The sequence below is a fragment of the Canis lupus genome, chromosome 10 (assembly GCF_003254725.2).
Source record: "Canis lupus dingo isolate Sandy chromosome 10, ASM325472v2, whole genome shotgun sequence".
NCBI classification, from domain to species: domain Eukaryota; kingdom Metazoa; phylum Chordata; class Mammalia; order Carnivora; family Canidae; genus Canis; species Canis lupus.
Genome location: NC_064252.1, coordinates 70,103,003 through 70,118,272, shown reverse-complemented (window position 1 = coordinate 70,118,272; position 15,270 = coordinate 70,103,003). Strand labels below are relative to the sequence as shown.

At 52.4% G+C, this 15,270-nt stretch overlaps 1 protein-coding gene across 1 annotated transcript; it reads left to right on the top strand.

The window, feature by feature from the left end:
- The first annotated feature begins 927 nt into the window (after positions 1 to 927).
- On the top strand, positions 928 to 14,818 carry FIGLA (folliculogenesis specific bHLH transcription factor). The gene is made up of 5 exons (XM_025472407.3): positions 928 to 1,125; positions 3,731 to 3,883; positions 5,593 to 5,746; positions 14,469 to 14,503; positions 14,752 to 14,818. The coding sequence occupies exons 1-4, from the start codon at positions 928 to 930 to the stop codon at positions 14,471 to 14,473; spliced, it is 510 nt and encodes a 169-aa protein (XP_025328192.3). The 3' UTR covers positions 14,474 to 14,503; positions 14,752 to 14,818.
- The last annotated feature ends 452 nt before the right edge of the window (positions 14,819 to 15,270 follow it).

Here is a 15,270-nt window from a genome sequence, read left to right as displayed (position 1 = left end):
ACCTCGATGGGGTCAAGGTTAACTCCTCAGTGGTGGGACGAGGACAGGGACGGGGATGGGCAGCCTCACACAGGTCCTGCGAGGAGGTGCTGAGACAGGCCCGGCCCCAAGGGATTGCCCAGGGGGGCAGGAGGGAACAGTGGGCAGCCCCCAGGGGCAGGGTGGCCTTAGAATGAAACACGTCAAGGCCTTGAAACCGTCAAGGCCATGAAGACAGGACAGGACTTAGGACATTCTTTCTTTTAGAGAAAGAATCATGAAAATGTGAATATTCATAGAGAAAAAGGTCAACGGGGTAAAGGGGAAGTTAACAGGCAGGGGGTGTAGGTGAAGGGGCTACGGGACCTCTTTGCTACTGTTCTTGCAACTTTGTTTCAAAATGAACTTTAAAAGTTCTCTGTGTAGCCATCGAATCTGGTCCGTGTACATGCGCACGTGCTGTATTTGCCTACAGGTGTCTCCCTGTAGCCAGGGGCGCAGCCCGCAACCTGCATTGACCGACGGAATTGGGGGGATTGGTTCTACCAGGTGGGCGGGTGAATCCAGGGTGCGGCCCAATGTGAGAGCAGGTGACGTCCGCAAGCCCCTTCACCAACGTCACCTGCGGGGCTGCTGCCCCCCCCACGGCCCCCAGGGCCTGGCTTCTGGAGGGCGGCCCAGCCTCCCGCCCTGGGGGGGCAAGGGGAGGCGCAGGTGGTCCAGGCCCCGCCCCCCGCGTGCCCAGGTGCCCACGCCAGGCCCCGCCCCACGTGGCCCAGGTGCCCACGCCAGGCCCCTCCCCCCTGCCCCGCCCTGTGCGGAGCAGGTGCCCTCGTCAGGCCCCACACCCGCCCCTCCCCCACCTCACGTGGCGCAGGTGCCTCCAGGCCCCTCCCTCCCCACGTGGAGCAGGTGCCGCCGCCAGGCCCCGCCCCCCCCGCCCCCGCCATGGAGCCGGAGCCCGTCCTGGGCGTCGCGCCGGCCGAGGTGCTGGAGGACGTGCTGCGGGAGCAGTTCGGGCCGCTGCCCCAGCTGGCTGCCATCTGCCGGCTCAAGCGGCTGCCGTCGGGCGGCTACTCGTCCACCGAGGACCTGCAGCTGGTGCTCGAGCGGCGGCGCGTGGCCAACGCCAAGGAGCGCGAGCGGGTGAGCGTCCTGCCCCCGCCGCCCCCGCCCCCGCCCCCGCCCCCGGCCGCGACCTCGGAGGCCCGCGGGGACACGCAGCGCCCGCCCCCCTGCCTCGCGCCCGGGCCCTGGGACGGGCTCCGCGGCGGCCACCCGCGCCACCTGTGCCACCTGAGCCACCTGCGCCCCCCGCGCCACCCACCCCACCTATGCCACCCGCGCCACCTGCGCCCCCCGCGCCACCTGCGCCCCCCGCATCCCCTGCACCCCCCGCGCCACCTGAGCCACCTGCGCCCCCCGCGCCACCCACCCCACCTATGCCACCCGCGCCACCTGCGCCCCCCGCGCCACCTGCGCCCCCCGCATCACCTGCACCCCCCGCGCCACCTGTGCCACCTGAGCCACCTGCGACCCCCGCGCCACCTGCCCCACCCGCGCCACCTGTGCCTCTCGCGCCACCTGCCCCCCCCCGCGCCACCTGCCCCCCCCCCCGCGCCACCTGCGACCACGCCCACGACGTCTCCCCTCCAAGTTGTGCCTCGACCTCCCTCCCGGCCGCTCCGCAGGCTGAAGCGCTGGGGCGCACGGGGCTCTGGTGCCTTCCCTCCCCTCGGCACCTGTGCCTGGACGCAGGGGTGGGGCGAGGCGGCCTAGACGAAGCTCTTTTCTCTTGTCTGGAGGAAGGAAACACAGCGCCCCTGCGCGCGGCTCCCGCTCCGGCCCGTGTCCCGCGTCCCAGGGGCGGCGACAAGGCCCCAAGGTCCTGAGGCCGGAGCCCCCGGGGCATGTACTGGGGGTTTCAGTGCTTCCCAGGGCAGCCGGGCCCCCAGGTCCACCCCCACCGGCCTGGGCGCAGGGTCCCTGGGTGGGAGGCGGGAGGGGCCGAGCTAATGACCTTCATTCTTCTTGACAAGGATAGAACTAAAACACCCGAAAAACGGAGAAGCGACAGGGAACAGAGGGAACAGAGCACAGACCTAACGACCCTGAAGTCCTGCGTAGAACCTCGCAGCCTCTTTTCCTAGTTCTGTGTGTGTGTGTTATATTTATATAATGAAATTGTGAGGGGGTACATAGTCTTCTAGGTTTTTTACTTAACAGTATCGAAAGCATTTTCTCATTTTTTAAAAGGTGGACATATAGTATACCATTAGTTTCAGAGGTAGAGATGAGCGATTCATCAGTCTTACATAATCGCTCATTACAGGGCTCGTCACACCACCTGCCCTCCTTAATGCCCGTCCCCCGGTGACCCCATCCCCCTGCCCCCCACCCCCAGCGACCCTCAGTTTGTTTCCTGTGATTAAGAGTCTCGTATGGTTCGTCTCCTTCTCTGATGCTGTCATTTTATTCCTCCCTCCTCTGTTTTGTTTCTTAAATTCCACATATTAGCAACATCATATGATAATTGCCTTTCCCTGACCTGTTTAAGTTAACATGATCCCCTCTAGTTCCATCTGTGCCGTTGCAAATGGCAAGATTTCATTCTTTTTGATGACCGAGTAATGTTCCATTACATGTATGTCACCTCTTCTTTATCCATTGGTCTGTTGATGGCCATGTGGGCCCTTTCCATAGTCTGGCTCTTGTGGACGTTGCTGCCATGAACATTGGGGTGCAGGTGCCCCTTTGGGTCACTGCATCTGTATCTTTTGGGCAAATCCCCAGCAGTACCATTGCTGGGTTGTAGGGCAGCTCTATTTTCAACTCTTCGAGGCCCCTCCACACTGTTGTCCAGAGTGGCTGCACCAGCTCGCGTTCCCGCCCACAGGGTAAGAGGTTCCCCTTTCTCCATATCCTCCCCAACATCTGTCGTTTCCTGACTTGTTCATTTTCACCGTTCTCACTGCTGTGAGGTGGGATCTCATTGTGGTTTTGATTTGGGATTTCCTCATTCTTTCTAAGAACGGCTTTTTACTGCATAGTCTTGTTGTATAAATGGACCAAAAATATCCAGTCTTTGTGCTTTTTGCAGCTTTTTACTGGTCTTTATGTGCATGTCTGATAATTGATCTCAAATAGAACGCTAGAGATGGAATTACGGGGACAGAGGATGTGCGCAACCTCACAACGTTCGATACCAGTTGCCCAACTGCTTTCTAGAGAAGTTTACTAATTTTCATCCCTTCTTACTGCAAATAGAACTCTTTCCTTTGTCCGGCTCCAGTGCTAGGTATAATTAAGCAATATTACCAGCTTGGCGCATGAAAACTGATATCTAATTTCTATTTTGTAGTTCTTTTGTCCAAGTTCCAAATTTTCATATATTTATTGGTCTTTTGTCCTGCTGTAATGGGAGGACTGTGTCCATTGTTCACTTTGATCTGGAGTGGAAGGGGGCTCTCACTCAATGGAATATATTGGCTTACGGTGAAAGGAAGAGGAGGGGGTTCAGCAAGCACACAGACCCCCCCTCCCCGCTTCCAGCCCATGCACCCACACAGCTGAGCTCATGCCACCCCTTCCCGGTCACCAGGAACTGTGCTGCTGGTGCAGCAGTGGCCCCGGCCCAGGCCGGCTTAGGTTCACCCCCCAGACAAGCCCTCACAACCCTCTTCTGGGGTTTGGGGGGAGATATTGTATCAGTTAGCTTCTCTGCCTGTCACTGTGCTTTTTTGTTTTCCAGATAAAAAATCTCAACCGTGGTTTTGCCAAACTGAAGGCACTTGTGCCCTTTCTCCCCCAAAGCAGGAAGCCTAGCAAAGTTGACATCCTTAAAGGTGCAACCGAATACATACAAGTTCTCAGTGATGTCTTGGAAGGAGCCAAAGTCTCTGAGGTAACCGCCAGGCAATTTCTGTGTTCTAGCTGTTTCTTACAATCCTGTGGGTTGTTTATGATCCGTGTCTTAGGGAAGAGGAAACCAAGATACAGGTAAAGGCCACACAGCTAAGAAATTTCAGGACTGGGCTTTGAACCCAGATCTGTGTGAGCTTTGGCACAGAGTTCCTGATTATCTATCTCTCTACTTCTTTTTTCTTTTTTAAGATTTTATTTATTTATTCATGAGAGACACAGAGAAAGAGAGAGAGGCAGAGACACAGGCAGAGGGAGAAGCAGGCTCCACACAGGGAGCCCAATGCGGGACTCGATCCCGGGTCTCCAGGATCATGCCCCGGGCCGAAGGCAGGCGCTAAACCACTGAGCCACCCGGGCTGCTCATCTCTCTACTTCTTGTCACCGTCCAGGGCACCTAGCTTCTTGATAGCTAGGGAGTGAGAGGAGGCTTCTGCAAGCCCACCCTGCAGTGTGGTTTTCCACTGGACAGGACTCAGGAAGGAAGAGGCATTTTCCTTGGAGAGCACCCCCTGCCCCGGATAGACCACGCTGGAATGCTCAGCAATGGTTGTGATGCCCGTCTCATGGGGTTTGCAATGATTCGATGCAAACCATTGGATGAAATCACTGAACTTAATAGAAAATATATTGTTTCCAAATGAATTGGCAAACTGTGAGCACATAGTTGTCACCACCGTTATCTGGGTGCACAGCTGAGAAGTGTCCCTTGGGCAGTAGAAGCTGTGGGCTGGTTATATGGGCTTGCTGCATGGTCAGGCAGGCCGTGAAGACTTGCAAGTGGGTTGGTCACCAGAGGAGGTAAGATAGGAAGAGAGAAAGGCCTTAGAAATACGCCCTAAGTGGCACCATTGGCCTGAGGGGAGAAAGAACCACGAGAGAAGGAAAGGTAGAGAAGCAAGATGGGACCTAAAGGCGGGTGGGGGAGACTTTTGGGAATCTGAGGGTGGGAAGCAGTGCAGGAAGCTATAGAAAGGCCCAACATGTGAGATGTGGGCTAGAAGCCACTTACAGGGGGTTGCGTGTGTGTGAGTGTCTGAAGTCCAGGCAGAGCATGATGGCAAAGTCCATCAAACTTGGAAATCTGAGGTCGGAAGGAAGGAGCAAAAGGATGAAAGAAGAAAAGTGGTTAGATCAGTGAAAGTCTTTCCTAAGTAGCAGAGTGACTGTGTTTAGGAACAGAAGAGGACAGGCCCTGGAGAGTAGAGGAACCCAATCGTTTTAGAGACTTAGGGCAGGAATTGCCAGGCATCTGATGGTACTTAATTTTTTTCCCCTTGTGCCCTCGTCCTACTTGGGTGACTGCTGAGGGGAAGCATTCTGCAGTCAGGAACGGATTGTCCTGTTAGCTAATTGGATGCTTGGCTCGTGGCGCGACCACGGGGTTTGCACACACACGGGCGGCTGCCTTGGCCTTTCCTTGCACGCATAGCAGACGTGCTCTGTTTGTGCTACATTCATTATAAGACACGGGATATGCTCCAGGGGATAATAGTTTTAATGCAGCTGCCAAGTGCACAACACGTTAAGGTCATAGACGAATGGATACAGCCCATTGAGCAATGATTTTCTCTCCACAATTAAGATTGCCTTTGTCGCTTAAGCCACATTGATTAAAATTTGGGGAATATATTAAGTCTTCGAAGTCTGATTGTCGTATTGCACTGTTTGACCGCTAAATATGGTTTCTAGAGACAGGGTCCAGGTCACCAGAACTATAGCAACCGCCCTCCCGAACCACCGGTAGCGCTGGCTGGAGATGTGCGGAGGAACCCCGGGCAGCACGCCGGCCGCCCTGTGGGCTTGAAGAGCGAGGAGGAGAGGCCCTGGGCGGACGGCGGCAGCGGTGAGTCGCGCACTTGTCCCCGAGCCTGGCGTCTGCGACCGCAGTTCTCTCCCCAACAGGGAGTCCGGTGAAGTGTTTCTTCCTAAGTAGCCGCATAGGTGTCAAGACCTCAAAGTACTTTCCCTGAGGTGTGTGCAATTTCCCGTGCTAAAAAGGGCCGGAAATAAGACCGTTTTGTGGAAGTGCCTCGGTGGGAAAGTGAAGGCTGGTCGTTTGGAAAAAATCTATTAAGTCTCAGCAACTCAAGGAGAAGGCACCCCCCCCCCCCCCCCCGGAATGACTCAGGACAGACCTGAGTTTGCTTTCTTATGACCCTAATTATTTCTCAAAAGTTTGACTCTGAGGTCTCCAGGAAAAGAAGCAGCTAGCCGTACGTGCAGGCGCCTGCAGATACCAAATACGCGTGCACGCACGGTTTCTTTTGTTTTTTGTTTTTTTTGAGTCGGCTTTGTTGGAAAGTAGCATTTTCTCTTTTTAAAATTTTATTTCATTTAAATTCAGTTAATTAACATATAGTGTATTATTAGTTTCGGAGGCACAGGTCCGTGATTCCCCAGTTGCAGGTGACACCCGGTGCCCACGACGTCACGTGCCCTCCTTCATGCCCGTCCCCCAGGCACCCCATCGCCCCTCGCCTCCCCTTCAGCGCCCCTCAGTTTGTTTCCTATAGGAAGGCAGCATTTTCTAGGTAAAAACAAGAATTTATCAGAGTAGCTCTTATTACTTTGCCAAACCGGTGAAGCTGCGAGACAGGGGAGCAGCTGCTTCCCCGAGTCCTCGAGGGGACTCCTCGCCCCGTGAGGTTCTGTGCTACTCTGACGAGCCCCCCGTCACCCCGCAGCACGACCGCGTGGAACCGGAGCCAGGCCCGCCGTAGCAAGGAAGGCGCCTGGTGCGACGTGAGGGGCCGCGTGAGTCGGGGACTCATGCGTGATGCCCGCCGGTGAGGGCCATTCAGATAGCAGCTGAGCGTGGGGTTCAAATGCCGGCGTCCCCCCTTGCTAGCTATGCGACAGCCAGTGAGCTACCGAAGCTCTCTAGTCCCCAGTTTTCCCGTCTGTGGAATGGGAACGGTGATCATACCTACCTTGTACATCAGGCCGTTGCGTGACTCAGTGGCATCGTGTCACAGAGGTGTCTGGGGCAGTGGCTGGCCCGTCGGTGCTCACGTGCACGTACACCTGCGCAATCAACATCCTAGCTCTGCCTGTAGCAAGTGCTCTGGTTTGTTCCCTTGGCCCCATAGCGCTCTCCTCGGGTGTGGGGTCCTGCAGGCTCCCTGCGGACCGGCTGGCCTTGGCTGCCACTTCTGACTTGATTACTGTGTCCTGAGGATTGTACTTTTGCACACGCGCTGTTTCAGGTGTTCATGCTCCGGCCACCTGACCTCCCTACAACCAAGCCTTCCCTTCCAGTCAACGCTTGGGGAGCAGAATTCCTATTGCTACCACAGGAGCTCACAGAGAATGGCCGAGAGCAAAAGCCAGGGTGAAGCTATGACCTAAGCTCAACCTCGAACCTGGCTCTCTGTTAGTGACATCTTCATGGGTTCCAGGTGTTACGGCAAGACCCCTCCTTGCGGGTAGTCCTCACCGATCCTCGGCGGGGAGATCTCCGCACGTCATCCTTGTGCCGAGCCGCCTGGCTGCACGGGCGTGAACTGGGCTGGGCGTGAACCGATGGAAGTGGAGCCGGCGTAGGTTTGGCGACGCCAGCAGCAAAGATCTATAGGGCGGCCTCGTCTTCCAAGGGTTATTGATCCTGGAAATAGGCCATTGCTAGTAAGTAGATTGAAAGTGGAGACTAACACTTTCTAGTAAGATGCAGAAAAGTCCTAACTGGAACTTTCTTTGAAAAGGGGAGAAACACACTTAAATTTTTTGTCCTTTCTAGCAGAAGGTCCAGCTGGAAGCATGAGTTCATTTAGCTGTCACACCTCTAGCCTCCATCCGTCCGGAACACTCCGCTGGTCCTTCCATGGCTTTTATGACCTTGACGTGTTGGAGGATCATAGCCCAGTTTTGTCAGGTGTTTGATTTGGGTCCATTTCCTCCTGATTAGATTCAGACATGAGTCTTTGGTGGGGGGGAAGATCACCCCCTACTGGGTGGGGTGCATTCTGATTTGTTCTATTACTAAGGACATTCGCTTTAGTCGTTGGCTTCCCGTGGTGAAGCTATCTCTACGTCCCGTTCTGCATCCAACATTCTGTATTTGTGAAACTTTCGATTTTGAAATAATTATAGATTCACAGGAAGTTACAAAGGTAATCCAGAGAAGTCCCGTGTACCCTTTAGGGTCTGGACTTTTACGTAGGGCAGTGCCCTTAAATCATCCCAGGGGTTGTATTGAAAGTCCAGGCCCCCTTCTCTCCGCTGAGTGTTAGTCCATGGGACGGATGTGTCACAGTTTTTATCATCATGATATCACAGCGTTTCATGACTTATTTTGTTACTCAAGTTGTCCTCATTGTGGCCAGTGAAAGCCCCTCAGATGGGCCACCTTTCTGCTTGACCTGTCACTCTCCTTCTTCGACCACTTCCTTTCGGGCAGAAGATGCTCTGAGCTTGAGCGTCATGCACTTTCCCATTCCTGGCCCTGAAACGGCTCTTTCATCAGCGACACCCCACGTGTGACTCACCTCTCCTCTCTCTGCTGTCTCCCGCGCGGTGGCTCGTCTCTTCACCCCTTTTGGGCTTTAGCACCCCGATGAGTTTGTGAGGGCTCCCATAACAAAATACACGGATTTTGGTTTAAGCAACAGAAATTTATTTCTCGCAGTTCTAGGGGTTGGAGGTCCAAGATCAAGATGGTGGTAAATTTGGTTTCTTCGGAGGCTTCTCTCCTTGGCTTGCAAATAGTCTTTCCTCTGCATATGTGTGCCTCAATTTTCTCTTATAAGGACACTAATCATCATGGATTGGTGCCCACCCTTCGTTACATTTTATTTTATTTTATTTAAGATTTTATTTATTCATGAGAATACACAGAGAGGAGATGGAGAGAGAGAGGCAGAGACCCAGGCAGAGGGAGAAGCAGGCCCCATGCAGGGAGCCCGATGTGGGACTCGATCCCAGGTCTCCAGGATCACGCCCTGGGCTGAAGATGGCGCTAAACCGCTGAGCCACCTGGGCTGCCCCATTTTATTTTTTTAATTTAAATTTTAGTTAACATTCAGTGCGATGTTGGTCTTAGGGGTAGATTCAGTGATTCATCATTTACGTTCAACACCCCGTGCTCATCACAAGTGGCCTTGTTAGTGACCATCACCCATCCCACCCACCTGCCCCACCTCCCTCACCCTTCATTTTAACTCAGTCACCCCTTTTAAGGCTCTGTCTCCAAATACAGTTGCATTCTGAGGTGTGGGGGGTTGGGCTTCAGCATGTGAATTGTGAGGGGACATAATTCAGCCCGTGACAGCACCTGTGACAAGCTGCCCCTCCGTAAGGACCCTCTCCCTGGTGCTGACGTTCAACTCAGGCCACCCCTCCCCCACACAGGGACGCCTCCTCACCTGCTTGGACTCTGGCTCACCACGTGAGGTCACCTAACGCACGCAGGCCTGCTGGCTTTGGCATGGGTGTCTTCTCCCCGTGCCCCTTACCCTTCTTACCCGGCTTGGGTCTGACCCTCCATGCCAGCTGCCCTTCAAGGCCCCTCTCCTGCTGATTGGACTTCACCTCTTTGCACTGGGCCGCCCCCCATGCGGGCACGTCCCGTACCTGCTTGGTCTCTGACACCCTGGACTCAGCCATCTCCGTGTGTGGAGGCCATCCTCACTCTGCTTAGCCTCCAGCACTTAGGGCCACCATGGGTCCCCCTGCCTCACTGTGAGCTAAGCAGGTGGCTTGAGCAGGTATCCAAAATCATAGTTAAGAATTTTAAAAGGCCCGCATTTTACTATCAAGAACCAGGATGGAGTAAGGGGGTCCAGAGAAACAAAGCTCAGCCTGGCCTTTGTTTGCCAAACAATTCATAAGGGTATGCAGCTTACCTGAAGAGGCGACTCTACAGGGCTTCGGGGTCCTGGCCACACACCCTAACTGGGAACCTGGAGATAGCTGATGGGACTCATTGGACTGAACTGCTTAGGTACGGAGGGGCTTAGAGTCTGGGAGGCAGGCCACCTCCAGCTTCCGTTTGCAGGCACGGCAACCTTCCTCCTGCCCTTGGAGAGGATCCTGAGGAGTGGAATCCTGGTGCTGGCAGAGACGGGCATTTTTGGGGATTTGAGGATGGGGTCAGAGCAGGCTGTGCAAGATCAACAACATTCCTGAGAGGCAAAAATCCCAAATGAAGTACATAAGAATCTGCTGATGGCAGGCATGGAGATTAACTTCTTGGGCCAGAGCAGCTTCACTTGGGGACTGAATCAGCAAGCGTGTCTGCAAATGGAGAGGGCCACAAGCTGCGTGAAGCCGCTGCACCTGCCATGGCAGGAATAGGGGTCAGTGTCAAGGTCCTGGTGAGGCTCATTAAGAATTGGACTTTCGGGACACCTGGGAGGCTCAGCGGTTGAGCATCTGCCTTCAGCTCAGGCCGTGACCCCGGGGTCCTGGGATCGAGTCCCGCATCGGGCTCCCTGCATGGAGCCTGCTTCTCCCTCTGCCTGTGTCTCTGCCTCTCTCTGTGTGTCTCTCATGAATAAATTAAAAAAAAAAGATTTGGGCTTTCAAGGTATAGGATTTTGCTGTCTTGGAATCGATTGGGGTGACAGGACGTTCACTGACCCGCCATTGCTTATTTTGACACCTGTGTTGGTGGCTTGGGCATTTCATATCCTGCGAGGCTCTGACTTACATTCAGAGTCGCTTGAGTTCCCACAGAGGCCGTTTCCCTGGACAAAGCCCGTCCTCATGTTGAGGTGAGACGCCAGCTCTGCTGGGGTCAGAGGGCTCTGGAAGGGAGTATGTGGATGAATGTGAGCACCTGTTAGGGCCCAGATGTGCTGGCCTGTCGTGGGCGCGCACCTTGGAAGGGCTGGTGTGGGATGGAAGCCTCTGCGGAAGGTGATTTCCACTACCAGGTTGCGGTTATCTGTGTGTGATGCTACTCCCCGGGGGCATTGCCTCTACTAGCACTTTAAGCTCTGAAACGCGGTGGTCTAGCCAGCTGGGATGTTCATCAGCCCCCTGGGAAGGTGCTGAGCACCTGTGCCCTGCCTCCCATCTCCCATTTCCCCCGGGCGCTGGTGTGTGGTAGGAAACCTCCTTGTGAGCGGGGTGGTTCAGGCTTCTCCCTGGGAACCATAGGTCGCTGGTACCCTACTGGGCGTGTTCTGATGAGTTCACCCAGCAGAATTTTCAAAACTTGAACTTTCTTTCGATGGAGTGGGTGCTGTGTGGTTCATCAGCCCCCCCCCCCCCCCCCCGCACTGCAGTACTGGTTTTGGCATTAAACTCTCCAAGCCAGGACCCGGTGCAGGCCACTCTAACGGTTGCATTGGCTCAGGGTGTTGCTGTGTCTTCTAAAGTCTGGGGGTTCAGGGATTGGTGCTGCGATGATACGGATGTCGGCTGTTCTCCCTGGAACTTCGGAAAGGTGAGATCTAGAGCAGACGGGACAGGATCCATCCAACCTGGGAGTGACAGCACCTCTATCGGAGGGTGCCTCGGGCTGCAGCTGCTCAGGAAGAGATGCGAGCGGCATTCAAGGAAGACTCTTGAGGCTCAGTCTGAGCGGGATGAGGAGAAAATGTTAGAGGAGAGATGAATTTCTCCATGAAAATGAGAGGGAGATTTCCTTTGTTGTGACTCTCGGTCTTCCGTCCCCACAGAAAAACTAATCACAAAAGTGGGTTTGGTGAACGTGTGTGAAGTTGGGTGCGTTTAATAAGATCTCTACCTACCATGTGCTCCTAACTCTGTCTGTGAGCCGAGCACAACTCGACAAAGCCAATAATCTCTCTTTCCCTGACATATGATGGGCCGGGTGGTTAAGTTAATGAAGTAAGCCCTAATCTATTCTAGTGGACTTCTGGAGGGAATATTTATAGGAGTTTTATAGAAGGCCTATCTTGTTGGTTCCACATGGATACAGAGGAAAATCCCCCCTCAAAGGTCGAGGCAGGACTTCTCTGACGTGCTACCGACGTCCCTTATAGATGTCTCATTGGGTTCGCAGAAAGCCATCGAGTACTAGAACCACAGAAGCTAGCTCCTGAGGGGGGTCAGTGTGTCCTCCCACCCTCTACCTTATCGGCCTGTTCTAATCTCTGGGTTATCCGGAATGGATTAGCAATAAGATGGACTCTAGCGACGTAGTGTTAACGGTAGATCTTCTGGTGGGAGGGTAGGGGCTATAAGTACGACTTGATTATTTTGGGGAATTCTTCCGGTCCTCTTTGGGTCACTCCCTTTTTGGAAGACGTTTGTCCCCAAGAATGTATCCTTCTGCAACACCAGTAAGGAAGATGGGCCTGGGGCACCTGCCTCGTTGGGGTGCTCTGAGGTGAGGAGAACATAGGAATAGGGTTTTCCTGCATCATACAATTTGGAACAGGTCCCCAAGGGAAAAGACAGGCCGTATGGGACTTGGTGGCCAAAGCCCTGCTCGTTATAAAGGAGCTCATTTGCTGGAAGACCATCCGTGCAGCCTCCGCCCCCCCCTCCCCCGCCCGGAGATGTGCGATGACGAGGCTAAGGTCGCAGTGCTGGGTTCTGATCTCTGGGCTTTCACACACCAAAGCAGGATTGACGAATAATGAGCACAGTTTAGAGGGAAAGGAATGTAACTTTCTACACTGGCTTCTACTTGTTTTCAAGAACCCAGTAAGACCCATGGCTCAGGTGGTGGGAAGACTGGCTTACCCCATTAAGGGTAAATACTGTATCTCTGTTCAATACTCAGATTCCCTATGGGGCTCTTTGCCTCGTACGCCATCTCCCCTAGGAGATCTCTTGTCCTCCTCTAGGTGCAGCCAGGGTTGTCCGTACTACGGGGCTGGAGCGGGAGTGCTCATGTGCACTTCCCCAGCTATTCCTGGGCCCCATCCTGTTGAGCTGACATCTGCTTGGATGTCCATGGCCCCACTGTGGCTTCTCTTCTCCAGGCCAGGCTTTCTGGGCCTTCTCCCTGCAGAACGCAGGCATCTTCTGGTCCCCTTGACTTTCCCGCTTCCAGACAGGCCATGCCGCTGCCCTCAGGCACCTACTTGATGATGTCCCTCAGCCACGCGGTCATAAATTCCCAAGAAGTGGGTACAAATCCTTGCTTTCCTTAGATCCTTCATTACCTTTCTTGGGTTCTGTTCCCTCATGTAACTCCTCCCCATCCTCGGGTCGAGGCCCAGGATAACGTGATACAGGGCTCCTCCCAGGGATGTGGCAGCTTCTACAAACCAGCTCTGTCCCCTCTGAATAACTACTTCCTGCTGTTTCAACCGTCATCTCCATTTTGGATGTAGGAAGTCTTCCCCATAGCACGCTTGCCTCCTCCCCGCTTGGTGACCACCTGAGCTGCCAGGTGAGCGCCGGCCCACCAGAACGCACACGCTTATTCTCCCTTCCAACAAAGTCAGCTTCTTTCAAATGAGAGCCTTGCTTTTTCAGACTATTGTTGCCGAGAACTGAAATCTGAAGCTGAGCGAGGGCTTCTGGGTGGTATCTAGCTACGTCTTTCCTTGCCCCCACCCCAAGCCTTGGCTCAGCGGGGGAGGGAAAGGCACATTGAACGATATGTCAAACCATACGGTTATACAGCCAACAACAGTCACATACCCACCTAATTAGGGGGACTGAGCAGCAAGCTAGTCTGTTTCTGAGACCACCCTCTTCCTAGACCCTCAACTATTCAAATGAGGCCAACACGCATTTCAAAAAAAAAAATGAACTATAGCAACATCAATAATCTTCAGCAAGTTTCCATATTCTGATACTTAAATACTTACATTTCTGGAATTTTCTAGCTAATGCTTAAAATCAAACTAAGGTGATGATCTTAGTTGGGTGATGGTACAACTCTAGGCTACAGGGTTAAATTATCCTTTAACTCTTTGGGTAAACCCAGTTATACTGGAGTTTGCCTTTTAGGTTTTAGCACACTCTGGATATGTGACAATTTTTTTAAAAATCTAAATGAGACTTTTAAACCTAAATTTGAACTATTAATGTTCACTTAATCACATGTGTAGTGGAAAGACTTGATCAAGATCAGAAGTTATTGATACTTACTTTGTGCTGGGCGCCATTCCTGGTGGTGTATATGTATTATTTAATTTTCATGACCACCCTGTGCTGTATAATTATATCCACTTTACGTATCAGGAAACTAGAAAACAGAAGTTAAGGAACTTGCCCAATATCCAGATGGGTCAGTGAAGGATGGAATCAGGGCATGTGACTATAATACCTCATTATCCACAGTGATTGACTGCAGTGACTTTATTTTTCATCATGAGTTTTTTTTCTTCAAGTTGAGATTTCAGAATATTAAGACCCAAAATGATCTTACCATCTTAGTGAAATTACTGATGAAAATATACTAAAGTGCTTCCGAAATTTTTCTTATACAACAGAATTAAGAAACTATCACAGCGTATACAACACCGTGTTTCTGTTTCTTCTTATTCTATCACTGACACATTTAGAGGCTACTACAAGTTTTAATGGTCCATTAAATGGAATGGTTTTCTAATTTTGGACATTTAAGTTGTTTTCAGGCTTTCGTTGTCATAAATATGGCAAACAGCCTGATGTGTTTATGTCTTTCTGTCTTTTAGGGTAGGTTCCTAGAAGTGGAAGTCCTGAGTCACAGGTAGGTACAATCTATGGCTTGACGCATGGGGTCACTTTATAACCCGTCCAGCTCTGGGTGCCGATTTCACCATATCCTTGCTAACAGTGGGATGTATTAAAATAATGAAATTTCAAAAGGTTAAAAAAATGCTATCTTTCAACTTATAAAGCTTTGATGACTAATGAAACATTTTTTATATAGTTGTTTTGGGAACGGTCTGTTCTTGGCATTTAGCCATTTATAAGGGACTTTCTTCTCTGTTACAGGCTCCCCCAAGTATGAAAAATGAACAGGCCCCACCCAGGGCGATCTTCTAGAGACAAATAAATGCACTCTTGAAAGTTTTGGAGTCTCATTAAAAATTGTGATATTTCAAAGTTTAACAATTACTCTTTAAATGGCCTTACTTGTCACACATCTACTCAACTCCTTTTCCTTAAACTCATGCTTTGAAGAAGTAGGCTTCAGGGTCTTCAGCCTTTTTGCTTACCCCTCAACCCCTATGCAGCTCCCATCCTCATCCTTTCAGGACTTCTGTATAATATCCTTCACTCTGTTTCCATCACTTGACGAATAAGTGCCTATTCCCCTTCCTGGGGGAAATTAACCTTTAATAGGAATATAAACTTTTTTAAATGATTTTTTTTATTTATTCATGAGAGACAGAGGAGAGAGAGAGAGAGAGAGAGAGAGAGAGAGAGAGAGAGAGAGGCAGAGACACAGGCAAAGGGAGAAGCAGCAGTCTCCATGCAGGGAGCCTGACATGGGACTCGATCCCGGGACTC